General features: G+C 51.7%; 6 protein-coding genes and 1 non-coding gene across 8 annotated transcripts; 5 read left to right on the top strand and 2 right to left on the bottom strand.

The window, feature by feature from the left end:
* Window positions 1-121: 121 nt before the first annotated feature.
* On the top strand, window positions 122-3,405 carry DBF4 (Cdc7p-Dbf4p kinase complex regulatory subunit). 2 transcript variants are annotated; one of them, XM_007810887.2, is made up of 3 exons: window positions 122-1,106; window positions 1,178-2,524; window positions 2,578-3,405. In XM_007810887.2, exons 1-3 carry the CDS (start codon window positions 627-629, stop codon window positions 2,713-2,715), a joined length of 1,965 nt encoding a protein of 654 aa, XP_007809078.2. In that variant the 5' UTR covers window positions 122-626; the 3' UTR covers window positions 2,716-3,405. The 2 variants fall into 2 exon arrangements, with proteins under 2 accessions (XP_007809078.2, XP_065978020.1); XM_066116138.1 differs by having other exon boundaries at window positions 1,178-3,403.
* Window positions 3,406-3,611: 206 nt separating this feature from the next.
* ECM31 (cell wall biogenesis and architecture protein) lies at window positions 3,612-5,850 on the bottom strand. Its single transcript, XM_007810889.2, has 2 exons — window positions 5,109-5,850; window positions 3,612-5,058 (listed from the first exon to the last, which is right to left on the bottom strand). Exons 1-2 carry the CDS (start codon window positions 5,559-5,561, stop codon window positions 4,426-4,428), a joined length of 1,086 nt encoding a protein of 361 aa, XP_007809080.2. The 5' UTR covers window positions 5,562-5,850; the 3' UTR covers window positions 3,612-4,425.
* Window positions 3,673-4,268, top strand: atg12 (Ubiquitin-like protein; the record flags this gene model as incomplete). Its single annotated transcript, XM_066116137.1, has 2 exons — window positions 3,673-4,086; window positions 4,206-4,268. 2 exons carry the CDS (start codon window positions 3,673-3,675, stop codon window positions 4,266-4,268), a joined length of 477 nt encoding a protein of 158 aa, XP_065978019.1.
* A 2,521-nt stretch (window positions 5,851-8,371) lies between the features above and the next one.
* Window positions 8,372-8,978, top strand: ubc8 (ubiquitin-conjugating enzyme E2 H; the record flags this gene model as incomplete). Its single annotated transcript, XM_007810890.2, has 3 exons — window positions 8,372-8,523; window positions 8,642-8,824; window positions 8,891-8,978. 3 exons carry the CDS (start codon window positions 8,372-8,374, stop codon window positions 8,976-8,978), a joined length of 423 nt encoding a protein of 140 aa, XP_007809081.2.
* A 949-nt stretch (window positions 8,979-9,927) lies between these two features.
* On the bottom strand, window positions 9,928-10,011 carry J3458_000442. The gene has a single exon. It is a non-coding gene; the product is annotated as a tRNA-Ile (tRNA).
* Window positions 10,012-11,476: 1,465 nt separating this feature from the next.
* On the top strand, window positions 11,477-13,364 carry J3458_000441 (uncharacterized protein). The gene is made up of 3 exons (XM_066116136.1): window positions 11,477-12,235; window positions 12,365-12,708; window positions 12,817-13,364. The coding sequence occupies exons 1-3, from the start codon at window positions 11,917-11,919 to the stop codon at window positions 13,054-13,056; spliced, it is 903 nt and encodes a 300-aa protein (XP_065978018.1). The 5' UTR covers window positions 11,477-11,916; the 3' UTR covers window positions 13,057-13,364.
* A 783-nt stretch (window positions 13,365-14,147) lies between these two features.
* On the top strand, window positions 14,148-16,716 carry J3458_000440 (uncharacterized protein; the record flags this gene model as incomplete). The annotated part of the gene is made up of 4 exons (XM_066116135.1): window positions 14,148-14,399; window positions 14,486-15,315; window positions 15,398-16,078; window positions 16,143-16,716. The coding sequence occupies 4 exons, from the start codon at window positions 14,148-14,150 to the stop codon at window positions 16,714-16,716; spliced, it is 2,337 nt and encodes a 778-aa protein (XP_065978017.1).
* Between the last annotated feature and the right edge of the window lie 288 nt (window positions 16,717-17,004).

Raw genomic sequence — 17,004 nt, 5'->3', positions numbered from 1 at the left:
TGGAGACGAGATGTGCTGGAAAGTCTAGTGGGGTGATCAGCTAACCCCGCTGTGGCGGCCCCGAAGAGCAGCCCGTTTAGTGTCCGCGATCGGCTAAACAGTCGCTAAAACTTGAGGCGAGTCGCTGCATAGCGACCGGTTGACTGCTCGTTGCTGGTGAGGCGGGTTGGCCCGTGCGTGTTTTTGGCAGCCTCGCCCAACCAGGTATAGTGCTGTTATGCCAAGCGCGAAGGCTCCATCAACACCACAGCTGAGCGAGCACAACTCTTTCTTCAACCACCACGACCTCGTTCCTTCGACGTCCAACACCAACATCAACAACAACTGCCGTTGTCATAGGGGCCCTTGTTTCCTTCTGCAAGGCCGCTCTTGATTCTTCAATGTCCTCCTAGCATTCTTTACATCCTGCCTGTGAGTCCGCAAATCTTGACGTGTATTGCCTCTACACGTCGCGTGCTCGACACGGACCAGCTTACTCACCTCGAAAAGGCGTGCCCAGCCCCTCCCCGGCCAAGGTGACCTCACACCACCACAGCCTCCAGCTACGGGCCACAATAGCCAAATTTCCCATATTCTGGGTCACGCTCTGGTCGTGGGCTTCCAGAGCATGCTGATTGGGAAGTTTTATGGCCGCCATATCTCTATCTCCCACGCCTGCTCCCATCGCGGCCATGTCCTCGAGGCGGGTGCCTCTGACGAGTAACCCCAATGTCGCCAACTCTCCATTACGAGGACCTGCTTCCCTACATGCATATGCAAAGCAAAAGAGGTCTTACGCCAATATCCAACGCGAGGAAGCATATGGTCAGCCCCCTCCTGTCAAGAAGCAGGTCCTGGAAGATGGTACTCAGCGTGCTGTTCGTTCTCCCCCCAAGGCATCCCGTACCCAAGTTGTAGTACAACGCTCCAGCACGCGTCCAGTTGCAAAGGATCGTACTACGAGGACTACTCAAGCATCTGGCAGAACTGTACAGGATGTTGATACGGAGAAGGAGGTGTGGAAAAAGCACCACAGGGCTAAATTCCCAAAGATGGTGTTTTATTTCGAGAGCATACCTGATGATATTAGAGCGAAGCTGACCAAGCGAGTCAACTATCTCGGTGCAGTATGTTGATCCATTATAACCAATTGCTGCCACCGTTTGTAAACTGACTCGTCTTTTTTTTCATAATGTAGCGTCAAGAGCCATTCTTTTCCATCGATATCACCCACGTTGTCACGACGCGTTCGATTCCACCCGAGAAGTCCGGAACTCAACATGAGGAACCTCTGGAACAAGAACAGCAGGAGCCAGAAGAGCAGCCACAAACTATCAATCCATCTCTGTTAGATCGAAAGACAGCGGCCGGTCGTCGAAAGCTTCTGTTCGACTTTCGACAGACGCAGATCCCATCTCAGCAAGCTGATGACCCTACAAGGCGGACCAAAGGCACCCGCAACAATGATGTTCTTCACAAAGCTCGAGAGATGGGCAAGAAGATCTGGTCGTTGGACAAGTTTCAAAACATGCTGGCCGTTCTCTTAGAATCAGAGACCAGGGGTGCGACTTACGCATCCGGAACCACCAGTGTCAGGAGTCAATACGGCGTAACAAAGGGCTCACACGAACCTAATTTGCTTCAGCTATTGCACAATGAGCGTCTCAACGGCCCTTCAGATCGCGATCCGACGGCAGTGAATCGAGAGTTGGTTTACTTCAAGGGCCCCTACATCTATGTGTGGGATATGGATGACAAGTACAAGCCTATTATGGTTCGCGAGTACGCAAAGGCTGTCAACAAGCAAGACGGTGAATGGCCCCAATTTCGAAGCGTTGGCAATGGACGCTGCCCGTTTGTTGAAGAAATTGAAATTTCTGAAAAGGAACAGCGCCGCAACCGTGAGCGAGAGAAGGATGCTCGGCTTGCTAAGAGAGAGGATCCTGTCCCGATTCTGAAGCCACCAGAGATTCCCATACCGAAGCCAGTTACTGGAAAGCGAACCTTGACAGAGATGGAAGACGGCCAGAATCGCGTAAGAACGGGTCTGGCGATGGATGTCTTTAACCCTGCCAAAGCAGTTCTCTCCAAGCAAACCGAGTTAAAGTCGCAGAATGCCTTTACTAGTCGTGCTGAAGGCACCAGATTGTTTGCAGGCGAGCCGGTGGCTTCAGGAATGCAGCCATCCAATGTTACGTCAGCCATTCGCTCTCAGATGATTTCATCCACATCTGGCATAAATGGTAGCAAAGCTGGAACTAGTAAAGAGGTTCATGGCCTTCAGAGAAAGGTGCTCCAGAAAGCCAACCCGGCTTCTCATGATGTTAGTTCTCGCCGTTTTGCGGAGGTTTCGATGGACGTTGCATCTAGTCGGTCAACAACCATGAGTCGACAAACATCCAAGGCAGTTCAGCCTCACGATGATGAATCGCAAAGGACAGAGTGCAGGGAGAAAAAGTCAAACTCGCAATCTCTTAAAAGCAAGCGAGATTTGAAACCTGGCTATTGTGAGAATTGTCAGGATAAGTTCCCAGATTTTGATGAGGTTGGTTTGTGCTCTATGTTCTTTTGCTGCCCGTTTACTGACTCATCGATTAGCACATCTTGTCTCGGAAACACCGCAAATTTGCTGAAAATGATGATAACTGGACCGAGCTAGATTTGTTGCTCGAGCAATTAAAACGTATGCCAAAATACGCTGGCGCCGAGTCCGACAACGACGATAATGGATGGTAATTGACGACAGTACATATCATACTCATACACCCCGTGCTATATCCCACACCTCGCACACCAAAGAAACATCCTTTAAACTCGCACCATCTAAAGCTCAGATAATGTCCCTGACGACGACTTCCTTGATATTTGGCGCCTCTCTGCGCTTTCACATTGGCTCCACGCGACTCACATTTTCATTCTCTGCATTTCAATCAGATTCCCGCTGCAGTATAGAATCCAAATGATACCACTTCCTCGACGAAAGGTTGAGACCAGAATGATCCCTCACCAGCGGCCTTTCTGATTGAACAATTTTTTCGATTATCATATTCACTTCATTATTCTTTCACTTTGCATCATGAAATTGCATGCAAGTCGGCGCAAGCGGCATGGCTAGGCATATTTAGCATTTTTCATCTTTTTTTTTCTCTTTTTGGAACGTCACATCATGGCAAGGCGTTTTTTTTTGTCTTGGTACATTTATAACTAACGGAGTAGGATCATGGATTGGAAGACGACAGTAAACAAGTCAGGACTGACAGATTTTTTGGAATGATGTGTATGGTGAAAGCGGAAAAGGATCATAGCTGAGGGTTGCAGAAGAAGCACAGCATTCTTCGAGTGTGGGAGATTGCCCGGCTGTACATATACTGGTTACTTGATATATATGTACTTTGTATGTTACCATAATGAAATAAGATTACAAGAAACCAATGCAGTACCACGTCCGCGCGTTGCCAGGGAGAAAAGCCATCTGTGGTCAGGCCTCAGGCCTGGATGCCTGTCCACTCCGTGCATGACGTACAGTGACGATACAGAGTTGCACTGTACACGTGAACCCAACGCTGGATTACAAGGGCTGTTTGCCAAGGCCCGATAAAGATGGGATCTCAAACACCACCCTAAGACCACAGGTTTATTCCGCCTGTTACTTTCCGTCTAGAAGTCAATCTCGGGTTTCCCCCATCGTCCAAGATGGTACGACCTTGCGAGCCAGTACCGTCAACGTCCCTGGGCACAAACACGCCCTCCCCAGCACCAAGCTACCCAGCTCCTGAAGAAGATGATGACTCTGGCACGGCATCTCCCGAGCTTCCACTTACCATGAGTGCTTCTGTAATGCTGGCGGACCTACCGCGTGATGCTACGGCTGCCTTGGCTAGTGTTGGTGGCTTCCCTCAGGAGAAGGTGGTTGTCAAGTTCAAGCCCGTTGGTGCGGCACCTAGTCTGGCGCAGGAGCTATGCAAGATTAGTGCAACGAGAAAGTTTGAGGAGGTGGTGAGATATTTGAGGAGAAAGCTCAGGTGTAAGGATACGGATAGCGTGTTTTTGTACGTGAATAGTGCGTTTGCGCCGAGTTTGGATGAGGTGGTTGGGAATTTACATCAGGTATGTCGGGAAGACTTTCTTCATGGGAAGATTCATTCTGTGCTCCCTAGTCGGATTATGATTTGAATTTAACATGTCTCGCATGGACGTGATATCAGTTGCAATGCTGACCGAAATAGTGCTTCAAGAATGGCCAGGATCAGCTCATTGTCGCCTACTCTATGACACCAGCTTTCGGGTGAACTATCACCTATCTTACTGGAAATATCTATAAACGCAAAATATGCCTCCCGAGAATCAGAAAACCCGCCTCACATGCAATGCAGATGCGCTCGCTCACAAAAACTGAATCATCAAGTGCTGCCGCCCCCGCTCAACATGTCTCTACATGTGCCGTCCTCAAGCTTGATTAGCTTCATTTTCCAACGCCTTGACTCCCTTTTCAAATGCGGCAAATTCTTCCTGTGGCATAGGATACGTATGCTCCTTGGCAGGATACTCGCGGGCTTTGACATCATCTCGGTAGGCCTCGATGGCCTTCTTTGCCTCGCCCCATACATCACCATACTTCTTGACAAACTTGGGTAGGTATCGACCGGGGGGAAAATTACCAGTCATGTCCGTTTGGACAAGAACTTGGCCTGAGCAGCCGGCACCGGCACCAATACCGATGGTGGGGATGGATAACTTCTGGGTGACGAGTGCAGCAACTTCGGCTGGAACGGCTTCAAGGACGACAGCGAAACACCCGGCTGCCTGGACACCCAGAGCATCTTCGAGGAGACTCATGGCGCTGCTGGAGGTTTTGCCCTGAACGCGGAACCCCCCGAGAGAGTTTTGCCGCTGAGGGGTGAGACCAACGTGACCGAGGACAGGAATACCAGCGGTGGTGATTTTCTCTATGGTGGGAACCATTTCCTTGCCGCCTTCCAACTTGATGCCCTGAACGCGTCCCTCCTTGATGAAGCGGATGGCGGTGGCAAGTGCTTGCTCAGGAGCGATCTCATAAGAGCCCATGGGCAGGTCACCAACCTGACGAAGAGGATGTTAGGTGATACCCACGATGATACGAGATGACTTACCGTGAATGCACTCTTGGTGGCTCGGGCTACTGATCGACAATGCAACAGCATCTCTTCAACGAGCACCTCGCTGGTATCCTCCATACCCAAGGAGACCATGGCCAGGCTGTCGCCAACCAGGATAACATCCATGCCAGCATGATCGGCAACGTGGGCACTGGGGAAGTCATGGGCAGTCATCATGGTGATGGGCTCCCCCTTTCGATGCAGACTCCTCAAGGTACCGAGAGTAACTTTCTTGCGCTGGTTGGCGGGTGCAGCCCCCATGGGTGAGTGGGAGCTGTGCCTCGTCTGACGTGAGGCCATTGCACATGCTGACGAGGAGGGGGGGAAAGTTGATGATGGAGATACAAAGGGGGAACGAGCAAGAGCGGCGAGGGCAAGTGTGCTTGATGGTGATGCTCGTGTAAGCTGAGCACACGACCGTCTAAGGGGGGAGGTGACGGCAGACATGGTTCTGGGGTGGGAGAGGCTTGGACGGATGTGGTGTACCTGAGGTACCAGTGCGGGTACTTTTATACTCGCGCAAGCGTAGTGAGTGAACAAGTACTGCAAGGGCAATGAATGAAAGATGTACTCGGTACAACAGGGACTGCAATACACAATATCCTAGGGTAGAGAAAAAAAAAAGGCTCAAAATATTTTGGCGTGCACGTCACTGTGTAAACGTCGTCATACCGAGCATGCGGAAAGAAAAGAAACGGTGTGCCTGAATTGTGGCGGAAGAAGCGTTTTTATTCAGGCTAGCCATGATGGATTTTACGTTGTAGAACTGAGTATCTCTGGGAAATTGTGGTGTTTTTTTTCTCCCTTACGAGTACGGAGTACGGAGCACCCTGGGGCGAAGTCCCCGGTCGGTTCCAGAGTTGCTAACCCAGATTCAGATCCCGGGTGCCTGGTTGACCAGTCAGGGCGGTGCGGCGACCCACTTCCTGTCACTTGGCTTTGTTTGTGCTTTCCGAGTGTTTTGTATTATTGGGATGGCAAAATGCAGTCATTCTTAAAAAGATAGGAATAAACAAATAAAAATACCCATTCTAGTGATTATTACTATTATTTTGTTTTTTACAAGGACTTCCTATATTTCCTAACTTGAGGCATCGTTCGGCGTCCACTTGTCGCCGTCGCCGAGCGGACCGGATTCCTCGGTCTATCGGAGGGGCGATGAAACGGGTTCGTGCCTGTGCCGAGGCTCGGGTGATTGGGAGCCACGACGTTGGGGAGGGATGTGGTTGGTTGAGGGAGGAGAGACTGGGGGCGGCCGGTGATACAGACGCCTTCAGGTCGATCATGTCTCATTGGAACAATAAAATTGTTTTCGAGACGAGTCAGTTATTGTTTGTCCGGATTTTTTCTGGTATTGTTGGTGTTTTTTCAATGCTTGTTTGGGGGGGGCCGATATGTAGGTTTGGCCGAGAACAATAGATGGTTGCTATGGGAGAGGATTGTGAATGTGCAATGGCACTTGGAAGTTCTGTGAAATGTTGTATACGCCATACGCCATGCCGACGCTGTCTGTTACTGGTGTTGTAAGCCCAAGGGCAGAGAGGAATAAACGACCAGTCATGCCTCAAACTCACGTCTCTGCTGTTTTACCACATTGCGGTCAATTGAAGGGGTGCAAAGCCTGATTTGCCACAATGGCGATGCCCTGCCTCGGCCTGGAGCGGCCTACTAATACTGCTTTTGTTCCTTTGGCGGCGGTGTCATTTCCAATACTGTGTGGCCAAATCTATTTAGCCAGCGAAGTCGTTTGGACAGAACTGGATGGAGAATATGAATAAGCGGAGGGTCACATGAGCGAGACGCATTCGACATTTTGAAGTCTGGTGATAGGTAAGGTCCCGGTGTCGTCGTTTCCGGCCACTCCAGTGCTGGCTGCGGCGTCTGCGAGGCGCTGCGCGGCGCTGTAAGTGACATTGAACGATTGACTCAACTGGTAATCCAAGCACTTTGGACCACCAGACTGCAGGTGCGGCAGGTGCGGCCCAGTGGCATCATCGCCTCCGCCATCAGTGCATGCCTCGTGCCTACAGCATGTGAGGGGTCACGTTTAGAGGCTGGCCGGATTGGCTCTGGTCCCACCCAGTCTTTGGCATGAACAAGGCCAACGGGGGGCTGCCGATCCTCCTTGGGTTGGCGGACGCCCAAAGGCACCAGACCGTTGCATCCTGTATGAGTCAAGTCTGGTATTAGTTACTGCAGTTACTGCTGTTACTGGCCAGTGCCCGCCCGCTGGCCGGCTCCAAAGCCGGATTACTGACTGGCTGGCTGAGCGCACCCCGCACCAGACCGGGCCAGAACACAATCGACGACTTGACTGGCACAAGATGACACGGAGGCAACTGGGGACATGTCGACATTTACCACGTCAGTCAAGTAGGCCCTGTCCGGTGACATTGATTGCACCAGCTAGGCCCCATACAGGTGCCGACTTGTGCCGCCGTCACCCACCTGAATACAACCGAGGGGTCAACCTGGTCGAGTCGACCCTCCAACATTCTCTCCTCAAGCCAGAGACTGTAGTGCACACTTGGCCATCTCGTCCATCTCCCGTTATTTGTTAGACAACGTCCATCCGTCGCCGTTTACACCCGAAGCATCGCATATCTTTCTTCGTCGAAGCAGTAACCGCCGCTGACCTACTGTCTTTCATCTCGTACCCTTGTTCCAACCCATCCTTATCAGCAGCGACGTCGCCGGTTCCCGAGTCGTGAGACATTCCCTCAACTTTCGAAGAGCACACACCACGCGACGCCGTCATCGCCACGAGCCTGCCAAAATGAGTAGCCCGCGCCGAAGAATCGAGACTGATGTAAGTGCCATCTGTGCCTGGTGCTGTAGACGACGAGTCCCTCTCATCGCTGACAACATCTTGTCCAGGTCATGAAGTACGCCGCCGCTACCCGAACTCGATCCTCGTACTAGACACCGCTTTTGCTGTCCATGACCTGCTAACACTAATCACAGGATGTATGGTGGACACTTTGCGTCTAATTTCACCCCAAACCCCACGATCAATCTGACATTTGTAGGCTCATGAGTGACTATGAGGTGACCCTGGTCAACGATAACAGTATGTGACCTCGTACCCTGCTGCTTGATGGCTGCTAACTTCGCGCAGTGTAAGTTACTGACCTTGGCTTTGCGCGCTTTTCAAGCCGACGAATTCTTTCTTACCAGAACGACAAACAGGCAAGAGTTCTTTGTCCGTTTCAAGGGCCCGGCCGAGAGTATGCAGAGCCCACGACGAACACCCACACATGTCTCTATACTCGACGCTAACACGCCCACCTACAGCTCCTTTTGAAGGCGGTCTCTGGAAAGTGCACGTCGAGTTGCCCGATACCTATCCGTATAAGTCACCTAGCATCGGCTTCGTCAACCGCATCTTCCACCCCAACATCGATGAGCTGTGAGTAGACACTTGGTGCATGGCATGTCTTGGATGCGTTCAAACAGATGGCGCCAGAGTGGGAAAGCCAAATGTTTTGCAGTGTCTGGCAGTACTGAGACATATTGGCCCTCGACAGGTCCGGATCCGTTTGCTTGGACGTAATCAACCAAACATGGTCACCGATGTTCGACATGATCAACATTTTCGAGGTCTTCCTCCCACAGCTTCTACGCTACCCGAACCCGACCGATCCCCTCAACGGAGAGGCAGCCTGCCTTGTTGATACGAGAGCCCAAAAGTTACGACGCCAAGGTCAAGGGTAAGCATTGAGTGCGCTTTGATCCTTGGAACCATGGCTCTCGGGACTAATAGATGGGATTTGTAGAGTATGTACAAAAGTACGCAACGAAAGACGCGGCCGACGAAGCCGGGGCCGAAACCGAAGACGAGGACGGCATGTCTTCAGTCGCTAGCTTTGACGATGAGGACGAAGAACCAGCAGGGCAGATGGACGATGTATAACCTCGTCCGAACCGATACCACGCACACATCTCATCTCAAGCGTCAACGGTTACTTTTTTATTAAACACCCCACGAGGGCATCAGCGGACATTCCGCTCACATTTTTTTCGGCGTAAACACGGATATCAAGGCACATTGAAAGAACTTTAGGACTATACATTGCGGGGAGTTGCATGGGCCGACTATTGTGATGTCGATTTTTTTTTGTCTTATTGTTTCTCCTCTCTGAACGAAGGAATGTCTGTCTATGCAGTTGGCTGGAAGGTTGTCTAACCTTAGATTTTGCTGTTCTTATTGGGTCACTCACCAAAGTGATGGCGTGGTTTCCAGGCCTGTTTATAGTAGTGAGGCTCTGAAAGTCGCCACCTATCGATTAGCAAAGGTTGTATTGACCTCGGTGATGTTTCGGTTGGAATAATGCTGGTATTATGACGAAGGACATCAGTTTTTTTTTTTCACCTTTTAAAATTACTCGGCATGATGCAAGGACGGGTAAAGAAAACAAGTAAACTAAACAGAGCAAATGTCCGGCCCACACTGACTTGGACCAAGTGAATGGAAATCATGCAGCCATGATTATCCCAGCGGCGTGACGATGTAGAGTAAACTCCAACTCGACTAGCTAATTCTGATTCAAGGTCTCCAAGTCGGTGATGGGGATGGCGGTGATTTGTAGAACGTATCAATCAGTTGAGGGGATGGCACTTGACAGCACTACAAAGGAAGAAAAACAATGATGGCTAGTTACTTTCTTTAGCAACGTAGGTGCAAGTATAATAAATAATAGAAAGCCGGTGAATTGAAAAGGAAGGAATAACAAAAAAAATAAGGGACATTTGATATCGAAAATTAACAAAAAAAAAATAACGAGCCAGAGAGGAAAGCATCGTGGAACGATTGTGCTCCCGGCAGGGCTTGAACCTGCGGCCTCCGCATCACTAATGTTTATTAGTACGAAGCTCTAACCAACTGAGCTACGGAAGCTCTCCTTCGGCTTTGTATCGTGGCCTCCCTCCCGTTATTTGATTATGTAAATTCTCTGCTTTTTCAGGCCACCAGGGCATGCGATTACTGCGGACCGATGGATGAAACCAGTCATCAAATGGCGCCAGGACTGCCTATCGATATGATTGAACGCTGGGAGGACACCGCCTAGGACCGCAAAAAAGTGTTAAACTTTGTATTTGGGTGTTTTGAAATTTCTTGGCACCACGGTCGAGAAACATTGTTGGTGCAAATCGTGCAGGGATTGATGCGGGTTGGCTCCAGCAATGACGAAGCATCATTTGGGGGTGTGGTGGACGGTATTTGCATGGTTCAGACCACAGAAACCGGCACTCACCATCCCGTCTTCATCATCCGACACGAATAAACTCTGGGCAAGCTGTGTGCGACCTGGGGCGCAGCTTCGTGTTCGAGGAGCACATGGAGCCTTTGTTGCCTCGCCCGGCGTCTCTGGCAGAGAGGCTGGCTCGGGGCCCAGAGGCGCATAGAGGCGCAGAAGGCACTAAGGCACGACATTGCTCCAACCAGGGCCAGGGTCAGGACACTGCTCATCTGAACTCTGTCTATCGCTCTGAAAACGGCGCTAACCCAACATCGAGTCTTGCGTTGAACGTCAAGAGTGCGGTTGATTGGCGTTGTGGAGAGCGGACGGTGGCTCCGGATGCTGAAGACGGCGATGTGAATCAGAATCAAACACTTACATACAAGCGTCCTGGTTAGCTACGTGCTGCCTGATTGCATGGGTAAATTGAGAAGTGGGAGGGCTGCAGTTCCAGACTCGACAGTGCTGATACTAGTAATAGTTAAAGCGCCTGTGGCAATGTTATCATCATCAGCGACATTTCTGGTACTACTTTGCTTGTGCTTGGATGGCAGATGGTGGCGGCGACACACGGAATGGCGGTGACTGCCAACAGCGCAGTATCCTGCAATAAATATGCTGTACTCGGTACTTTGTCATATTGCCACTGCATGCTGGTTGATGAGCAAGTATATCTCTGATGCTGGCTCGTCTCTGGGTACTCGGTCCATGTTGGACGGCTTGGTCGCTGCAAAAGTCTCTCGTTAGTTTACTACTAGGTACCCTAGAAGGTACCTACCGAGGTAGGCTAGCACATGTGAGGCTGCCACCAGTGTGCAGAAGCGTCCCGGGGCGGGACACCCCAAGCCTGCTTGCTGCACAGGTGCCCAGGTAGGTGGTTATCCCCACAGTCCGAGTGCGGAAGTCTGGAGTAGGGGGTACCTGTTGCTGGCGCCCAGGCACCTGTGCCACTGAGCATCCCGCACGATATTTGGAGGTACCGCGTGAGGTCGCCCCGAGTAGCTGCCTAGGTGCCTGGGCACCGCTTTGGTAAAGCCCCGAAGTGCAAAGTGCTTGCTCACCTGAAGCAGTCTGGTCCCAGTTGGTCCGGATTCAATGTTCTTCTAAAATCAGCAGCATCGGCGTGTGTGTCCTTTTTTTTTTCGCAACCTCCTCGTACTTTCGCCTCACACAGCCTCTTTCTTTTTCTCTCCATGCAAATCTCACACCAACCCTTCTTCTTCGCAGTCCTGTCTCATCGATGCGTCCTCGCGCTACAGCCTGGCCGGCCTATGACAGACAATTCGCTCTCCCGTTTAGGATAGCAGAGTGTTGCTCATCCTCACCCCACCACAGCTCGCCTTGATCTTGATCGTGATCGCCTCTTAGCACTGGCAGCTTCCGGGCTACCCCAGCCGGTACCGGCAGTGGCCACTCACCACGTACCACACCCGCTCGGTCAACTAGTTGCCAAGACAGGAATATTCATACGTAGATTCATCTCTTTTCTTTTTCTTCTCTTCTCATTTTTTATTTTATATTACATACACATATATATTTATTCATCTGTCGGACCGGATTCGATGCCTCCCCACAACGACGTAGAGACCTTCCATGAGGTCCTTCGTTCCAGCCGTCGCATCCTGGCCCTCTGCGGCGCTGGCTTGAGTGCCTCGTCTGGTCTCCCAACTTTCCGTGGAGCCGGAGGTCTCTGGAGGATGCACTCGGCTACAAAGCTAGCTACGATGAGGGCCTTTACGACGGATCCGGGTCTTGTGTGGTTATTCTATGGTTATCGACGACACCTGGCCTTGCAAGCCAAGCCAAACCCTGGCCATCAAGCTCTGGCGGCCTTGGCCAAGAAGAATCCGGATTTCTTGTGTTTAACACAAAATGTTGACAGTGAGTTCTTCAACCGCCCATACTTGGAAAGGGAGTGGGCACCCGCTCTTTGGGGTCAGTTGAGTACCTCCAAGATGTTTCGTGGTTGGACTAATGCAAGGCCATTTGCGCCTTGGTCGCTATCTGTAGACCTGTCTCAACGAGCAAACCATCCACCTGAGCAACTGTGCACGCTGCACGGCTCCTTGTTCGATATAAAATGCACGACAGAAGGCTGCGGTTGGATTCAGCGGGACAACTTTGACGACCCATTCTGCCCATCTTTAAAGGCTGCCTCGGAGGATCCTCCCCCTGGGGAGTCACTCCCTCTCTTGGACCCGTACCACCGAATCAAGCACGTTCCCGAAGAGGAGCTGCCCAAATGTCCCAAGTGCCAAACGGGCATTCAACGACCTGGTGTGGTCTGGTTTGGCGAGGAGCTTGATGAGAATATGCTTGACCATATCGATGAATGGATCACAAAGGATAAGATTGTACGCGTCAGCACTACCCTGCTTTGGCTGGCACAGTGAGCAGTGGGCCAGGGGCTAGCTGCAAAGCAAAACCGCTGTTAATAGAAGGTGGCTTACACGTTATGTTAGGACTTGATGCTCGTTATAGGCACATCCGCACAAGTGTATCCCGCGGCCGGATATATCTCGGAAGCACAGTTGCAAGGGGCTCGAATCTGTACCATCAACATCGATGCCGAGGAGGAGTCTGAGCTGTACAAGATACAGCCGGGAGATTTCGCTTTCGGACAAGATGCGGCAGAGGCGCTTCCCAGACTGCTCGAGCCACTGATTGGGACATTGCAGGAAAATGGAGAATTCAGCAAATGACCTCAGCACAATGCTGCCGAGAGAGAGCGAAAGAGCAAGGGAGCGGGCACCTTACTGCCGCCATTGGATGAAACACACAACCCCGTTTTCTTTTATTCACTTTCTGACATTACTTGAATGAGTGGAGTGGATTTGGTTCTGACTTATCACAAAGGTTAATAGAGTGGATTGTCGTCGGCTGCTTACAGGAATATTGATACACAGCAACGCGCGCGGGCGGATTGAATTAGCATTGGGCCCATCTAAAATGAGAAGGCGATAATAGTACCAGTACCCATGATTGATGAAAATACATTTCATTGAACTTGCAACTGTGGACCCTCGCGTTCCGTTGTCCTGTCGGCTTGTGCAAGATGAGAGAGCAGAGTGTGTCTACGGAGTAATGTGATGTTGAAATGCCATTGGCTAATATCAATGGCAGCATCTGACATTGGGTGTACATGGCACCCTGGTCGCCCCGCGGGCCCGAACACAGACGGTCCGCCAGAGATTGGGGTGGGGGTCAGCGGGGGAATCAATTGATCCATCACGACTCGGTTCTGGCCATCAGGCCCGGCAATACCCTGCAAGTCAGCAACGACACGGTTATCGCTTGATCAAGGTCTCACAATGACGAACTTCTGCCAAGACTGATCGGGAAACAAGGTCGCTACTGGGCTCGCTGGCCCGAAGCTCTGCACAAAGGGTTACTACAATGGACGGTTCGTGAGGGGAAAACCCAAAGCATACCGCCCGGTTATGCGCGTGGGTGACGGTGCGCAGCTAAGCCAATGTTGGTGACAGAGGTCGACTTGTGGGCTAAAGCGCCGACATCTATGATGATACGCTTCATTTGATGTTACCCCGGACATTGCTCCCCCGCGTTGTTGGACCATGTAAGTTGCGGATTGGGCACGATTTCTGCAATGGCCACAGCTCGCCGATCAATCAGAGTCACACCACGCTGGACGCGTTCCAATACTTCGACACTCCTCTTTTTGGCTTCCTAGCAAACGACCAACGGAGCATCGTCGCCTTGCCATCGTCTCCATACCGCAGCTCGTCACAGGTACTTGGAGCACGCCGTCATTGCACGGGCACTGAGCATCGTCATGCGAAATCCCAGCCTCAATCTGCTGCAGTTTCTACTGCTGCCCTGGCTTCTCGCGTCCCTAGCGACACAATTTGACCCTCTAACTTACGTCAACCCACTGATCGGTACAACAAACGGGGGCAACGTATTTGCCGGAGCAACTCTGCCGTACGGGTTGGCCAAGGTCGTCGCCGATGTAGACGGCCAGAATACCGGCGGGTTTGCCATGGACATGTCCAATGTTACGGGCATTTCTTCTATTCACGATTCAGTAAAGCACATCTCCGCCCATTTGCTCCTCGCCTTTCCCCTCAAGGCTTTTGGCAAAGGACTAACTCGACTTTGTTTTCCCCTTAGGGGACGGGAGGGAATCCAAGTCTTGGCAATTTCCCACTGTTTCCACAGGTCTGCCCTTCTGATGAGCTAAACAATTGCCAGTTTCGCATTGGAGATCGCAAAGTTCACTACAGGGCGAGCTCGGTTGTTGCCGAACCAGGACTGTTTGCCATCGAGCTTGCGTCTGGTGTCCAAGTGAACATGACTGTCAGCGAACATGCCAGTCTGATGAAATTCACGTTTCCAAGGTCAGAGGGGAACCACCCGTTAATCCTGCTCGACCTCACGGACCTGTGGCAGAGCCGGCAGAATGCTAGTATCCTCGTGGACGAGAAATCTGGTCGAATGGTTGGAAACGGCACCTTCTTGCCGAGCTTTGGTGCCGGCTCGTACCAGCTTCACTTCTGCGTGGATTTCGCCGGGGCAGAGATACACGACACGGGCGTATGGGTCAACAACAGGGCGGGAACAGAGCCAAAACAAATTTACGTCACCCGTGGTTTCAACCTCTTCTACCTGGAGGGCGGTGGCTTTGCTAGATTCAGCCCCGGGCCCGACAACACAGTTACAGCAAGAGTTGGTCTCAGCTTCAAAAGCTCGGAGCAGGCGTGCGGCAATGCAGAAAGGGAGATTCCGAATCCTCTCAAAGATTTTGACCTTCTCGTAAAGACTGCCAAGGATGCATGGCGAGAGAAGTTAAGCCCGATATCTGTCAAGGCCGGCGGGGCGGACAAGAATCTGTTGACGAGCTTCTGGAGCGGTGCCTATCGGAGTTTTATTAGTCCCCAGAACTATAGCGGCGAGAATCCTTACTGGGATACCGGGAGGCCTTACTTTGATTCATTCTACTGGTAAGTGGCTGACTCTTTGAGTTGACCGGCACTGAGCTTGGCAAGCTATTTCCTTGACAAACTAACTGGACGATTTGTACAGCATTTGGGACAGCTTCCGAGCTCAGCACCCCCTCCTCACAATCCTGGACCCAACTGCGCAAACCCAAATGGTTCAGTCCTTGTTGGATATGTACAAGCACGAGGGATGGCTGCCTGACTGCCACATGTCCATGTGCAAGGGGTGGACTCAGGGGGGTTCCAATGCCGACGTCGTTCTCGTAGACGCCTATGCCAAGAACCTCAGCAGTGCCCTTGACTGGGAGCTCGCCCTCGAGGCCATTGTTACCGATGCGGAGGATGAGCCCTTGGAGTGGTCGTACCACGGACGCGGCGGCCTGCAGAGCTGGCGCAAGTATGGGTACATCCCGTACCTGGATTTCGACCCTCTGGGCTTTGGGACCAACTCCCGAAGCGTGTCACGCACTCTTGAGTATTCGTACAACGACTTTTGCTTGGCTACGCTTGCGGGAGGATTAGGCAAACATGACATGCGGGAAAAGTATATGCGCCGCAGCATGAACTGGCAGAACCTGTGGAAGGAGGACCAAACCTCCGTCATCAAAGGCAAAGACAGCGGGTTCAAAGGCTTCTTCCAGCCCAAATACATGAATGGCACGTGGGGATTTCAGGACCCAGTAGCTTGTTCAGCTCTTGGTAGCTTCTGCTCACTGACGTCAAACCCAAGTGAGACGTTTGAGGCCAGTATCTGGCAGTATCTGTTGTAAGTTGCGGGGGGGCCATGCTACAAGAGGAAATCCTAGAAAGTAACAATATCGTGTCTCCAGCTACGTTCCTCACGCCACCTCCTCTCTCATCTCACTGGTCAGCGGCGACGATGCGTTCATCTCGCGCCTCGACTTTTTCCACGAGAGCGGCTTGGCGGATATTTCCAACGAGCCCGTCTTCCTCACAGTTTTCCTCTACCACTACGCCGGTCGCCCCGGCCTGTCTGCGAAAAGGGCTCACCAATACATCCCGTCGTCGTTCAACAACACCAACGGCGGGCTTCCGGGCAACGACGATTCCGGAGCCATGGGTTCCTTCTTGTTCTTCTCCGTCATGGGGCTGTTCCCTGTAGCCGGCCAGAACGTGTACCTCATCAACGCCCCGTTCTTGGAGGAAGTCAGCATCAGGAGTCCCGTGACGGGGAAGAGAGCAACGATCCGCGCCCTCAACTTTGACTCTGCATACAAGAATGTGTATGTCCAGAAGGCGACGGTGAATGGCGAGCCTTGGACAAGGTCGTGGATTGGGCATGAGCTCTTTACCGAGGGCTGGACGCTGGAGCTGACGCTGGGCAACACGGAGTCGGACTGGGGGAAGAAGGCTGCTGATCGGCCGCCGAGCTGGACAGGTTGAGAGATGGCGATGGTTGGGTGCTGGCAAATTCTTATGGGGAGGCTAGATACCTTCAATTTACGCATGTTCATTTTAGGGTGCTTCTCTATGTGTACTGTCTATTCTTCAATCTTGAATCAGCACTTTCACAACCCTGCTAATGCTCATCATCATCATTGTCATCGTTAATTTTTCTGAATCCCCCAAGCACTCGATACGGGTCTCGGAGAAGAGCGTGTGTGCAAGTTAGACTCTTCAATGGTTGCAACCCCAAACTCCATACTCCTTGGAAACAAAATTTGGTCTATA

This window comes from Metarhizium acridum, assembly GCF_019434415.1.
Source record: "Metarhizium acridum strain ARSEF 324 chromosome Unknown scaffold_1, whole genome shotgun sequence".
Taxonomy (NCBI): domain Eukaryota; kingdom Fungi; phylum Ascomycota; class Sordariomycetes; order Hypocreales; family Clavicipitaceae; genus Metarhizium; species Metarhizium acridum.
This window is presented reverse-complemented; position numbering and strand designations above follow the sequence as displayed.

Excerpts from the sequence above, each read along its gene's own strand:
- DBF4 (XM_007810887.2), top strand. The coding sequence starts at position 627 with ATGGCCGCCATATCTCTATCTCCCACGCCTGCTCCCATCGCGGCCATG. Across the intron at positions 1,107-1,177 it reads GAGTCAACTATCTCGGTGCA|CGTCAAGAGCCATTCTTTTC; the intron begins GTATGTTGATCC and ends TTCATAATGTAG. Across the intron at positions 2,525-2,577 it reads AGTTCCCAGATTTTGATGAG|CACATCTTGTCTCGGAAACA; the intron begins GTTGGTTTGTGC and ends CTCATCGATTAG.
- ECM31 (XM_007810889.2), bottom strand. The coding sequence starts at position 5,561 with ATGTCTGCCGTCACCTCCCCCCTTAGACGGTCGTGTGCTCAGCTTACA. Across the intron at positions 5,059-5,108 it reads CCACCAAGAGTGCATTCACG|GTTGGTGACCTGCCCATGGG; the intron begins GTAAGTCATCTC and ends CCTCTTCGTCAG.
- J3458_000441 (XM_066116136.1), top strand. The coding sequence starts at position 11,917 with ATGCCTCCCCACAACGACGTAGAGACCTTCCATGAGGTCCTTCGTTCC. Across the intron at positions 12,236-12,364 it reads TTTAACACAAAATGTTGACA|ACCTGTCTCAACGAGCAAAC; the intron begins GTGAGTTCTTCA and ends CGCTATCTGTAG. Across the intron at positions 12,709-12,816 it reads GGATCACAAAGGATAAGATT|GACTTGATGCTCGTTATAGG; the intron begins GTACGCGTCAGC and ends ACGTTATGTTAG.